The 2866-nt window shown below is 51.7% G+C and overlaps 1 protein-coding gene across 1 annotated transcript in view; it reads left to right on the top strand.

The window, feature by feature from the left end:
* ZDHHC14 (zinc finger DHHC-type palmitoyltransferase 14) overlaps positions 1-2866 on the top strand; it is a 381727-nt gene that overhangs the window by 322049 nt on the left and 56812 nt on the right. Inside the window, exon 5 of the mRNA XM_007953739.2 lies at positions 2324-2372. Coding sequence (XP_007951930.1) covers positions 2324-2372 — 49 coding nt within the window. The remainder of the gene's footprint in view (positions 1-2323; positions 2373-2866) is intronic.

Genomic DNA, 2866 nt, shown 5'->3' with positions numbered 1-2866 from the left:
TGTGACAACCCGCCTCACTTTCTTCCGGTGTGGCAGTGCTGAAAGCACAGATGGAGTTTGCCAAGATGGACTTAGGGGTGCACTTTCCTGTGCCTTCTTCTCTGGAGGGGTTTATGGGGGGCTGAGGAAGGGTGAGGTGTGGAGAGCTTCACTGTAGTTCGGACTATGTGTCCGATCTGGACATGAAATGGACGAGCCTGCATGTTCGTGCACATCTTAAGCCCAGTTCCCACTTCTCCCCACGGCCCTCCCCAGAATCACAGTGACAGAAACGTCGCCAAGTCCTATCCATGTCTCGATAGACAAGATAAACAGAGGGGAAGCCGAGGGCATTAAATTTTAGTGTTCAGAGAAACAATTATTTTACACAATAGAGAAGAGTAAGTCCTGATACACCCACATACCTCATGGCATGAAAAATGGGTTCACTGTGAGTCGGAATCGACTCTTGGCCGCTAACAACACGTGACATCTTTCTATCATCTTAACAGTTTCCAGTGTTTTCTTATATATGATCTGCCTTGTCAGCAGATCCCAGGGAACAAGGCCAGGTTCACCAGCTCAGTCACACACACAGACTTGGGGACACGCCCTCAGCCAGGGAAGTCTGCATTGCCACCACCATTGGGCTGCGATGCACAGTGTAGTTCCATCTTCCCTGAAGTGTCACTCAGCCTGGCACCAGCAAGTCATGGTCCCTAGTAGTTTATACCATGGTTTCTACTACTACACGGTTCACCCCGTCTTCTCCCAAGAGAGTGTTAACAATTATCTGCCTGCAAGTTATATTTTGGACAAAATATTTTGAACTTTGAATAGCCTGGCACATTCATATATTGAATATTTTGGACAGAAGCATATAAAGGTTTTCCTTTCCTCTTGTCCTGTCCCCATAAAACAGCCCTGCCATCCCCACCGGGCTTGGCATGTGACATTTGCTGGAAGGGCAGAGGTTCCTCTCATCCCCTGAGATTCCAAGGGCATCAGCCAGGGCCAGTGTCATTTGACAGCACCTGGGGAACAGTTACCTGGGTTCTCCCTGCCAGCTAACAGCTTGGAGTGGGGAGGAGAAGACGAGGAGGAGGTCTGAGGGAAGAGTTCCATTAGCTCCCAGATATCTGGGAAGGGCTGGTCTGATTTTCCCTGCAGAAGAAGGGGAGTTTAGGAAAGCAGTGCAGTGTGAGTTTGCTAGGAGAGAAAGCACATAACAACAACAGGGCAGAAAGCACTTTTTAGTGTCTAGTTTAGTCCCAAGACTGTGCTTGCTCTCAGCGCCCAGCCCGTCCATCTCTGGTTTTGCCTGCTGGCCTGGCAGGGGTGGGAGAGGACTTTGACCACACGTCTTCCTTATGTGTTCTCTGCTTGGTGCCTCTGTCGTCACTTCCAGGAACCTCATCCCACCCTAGGGCCAGTCCGTGTGCCTCAGTGGTAGAAGACGGCACAGAGGGAAGGGGAGCTCAGGGAGGAACGTGGAGTCAACCGCTCTTAACCTGCCTGCCGGCTGACCCTGTTTCCATCACACAGAGGGTCCCAAACCATGCTGGTGACCCCGTGGTGCAGCCAGACCAGCAGTGCCACCCCAAGCCCAGGCAGATGCCACAGAGCCAGTGCTGGCTCCCAGCGCTCCCTGTTCATGGCTCTGCTGACCCGGGGCCAGCTCCTGTCCCCTGAAGCGGGCCAGCTGCACACAGCACAGCAGGGACTTGGCGTCATTCCCCCAGGCTGGCACCGGGAAGAGTCCTCCAAACTGGCCCTGACTTTCAGAAAGCATAGTGCCAACACAGAAAACGCAGTCCTCTGTCAGATGCATTTCCACCCCAGGGAGCTCCCATTACAATGTCTTCAACCCCAAGGAGGCCGTAACAGACTTCCGGTATGGGAGCTTGTTCACTCTGAGTACAGAGGAGGAATCTTTCGTTTGTAGCCTAGGTTGTAGGATGCCAGGGTCCAAAGTTCACAAACTTCGGGAAAACACAGTTTTTGTAAAAGAAGGGGGTGGGGTAGGGAATGGCATCCAGTGTTTGGTTTTCCTATTAAAATGAGGAAACAGAGGACGCAGCAGAACAATATTTATGGGACAGAGGCGACACCCATCTGCTCTCCTGGGGAAAACGCCCTGCAGATGTTGGGCCTGGTTGTGAATCCACTTGAGTGGAATCTCAGTCTTCAATCAGTGAACTGGGTGCCGCAGCCCTTACAAAATACAGTTATTTCATCGATCTTTAGACACCTGTTGTCTTGAGGCAGATGAGGGCGCTGTCGGGTGGGAGCTGTTCCTTCACAGGTGAATGTTGGGGCCTCATGTTTGCTTTCCTTCCCACAGGTTCCCAGCAGACAGGATTCCTAAACGCTATTAAGGACAGTCCTGCGAGATATCCTTTCTGGGTGTGCTGGGGTCCCGTGTTCCCGGGCTGGGAATTGAACCTCCTTCTCTCCCACCCCTCTCGGACCTTCTCTTCGGCCTGGACGTTTCTCCTCATAGATGGAGTTCTTTGGGTTTCTTCTGTAAAGCACCTGAAGCACTCCTGATAGTCACTTGTATGAGTAGAAGCATCTTGCCTGGGCTGCTAGGTGACTCTTGTAGCCTTGTTTTAATGGAAGCGCTCTTCAGCTTGAAAACCAAGTGTGAATTCTTCCCCACCCTCAGAGCCCAGCCTCAATATGTGTGGAGTCAGCCAGGTTGGTTTGGGAAGAAGTACAGCTGTGAGAGGAACCCCTGGGGGTATAAACAGTTAAGTGCTAGGCTACTAACCGGAAGGTTGGCTGTTGGAGTCAACCCACAGGTACCTCAGAATAAAGGCCTGGCAGTCTGCTTCCCAAACAACAGCCATTGAAAACCCTATGGAGCACAGTTCTACTCTGAAAC

This window comes from Orycteropus afer, unplaced genomic scaffold (genome assembly GCF_000298275.1).
Source record: "Orycteropus afer afer isolate SDZICR_OR568_19922 unplaced genomic scaffold, OryAfe1.0 scaffold00407, whole genome shotgun sequence".
NCBI classification, from domain to species: domain Eukaryota; kingdom Metazoa; phylum Chordata; class Mammalia; order Tubulidentata; family Orycteropodidae; genus Orycteropus; species Orycteropus afer.
This window is presented reverse-complemented; position numbering and strand designations above follow the sequence as displayed.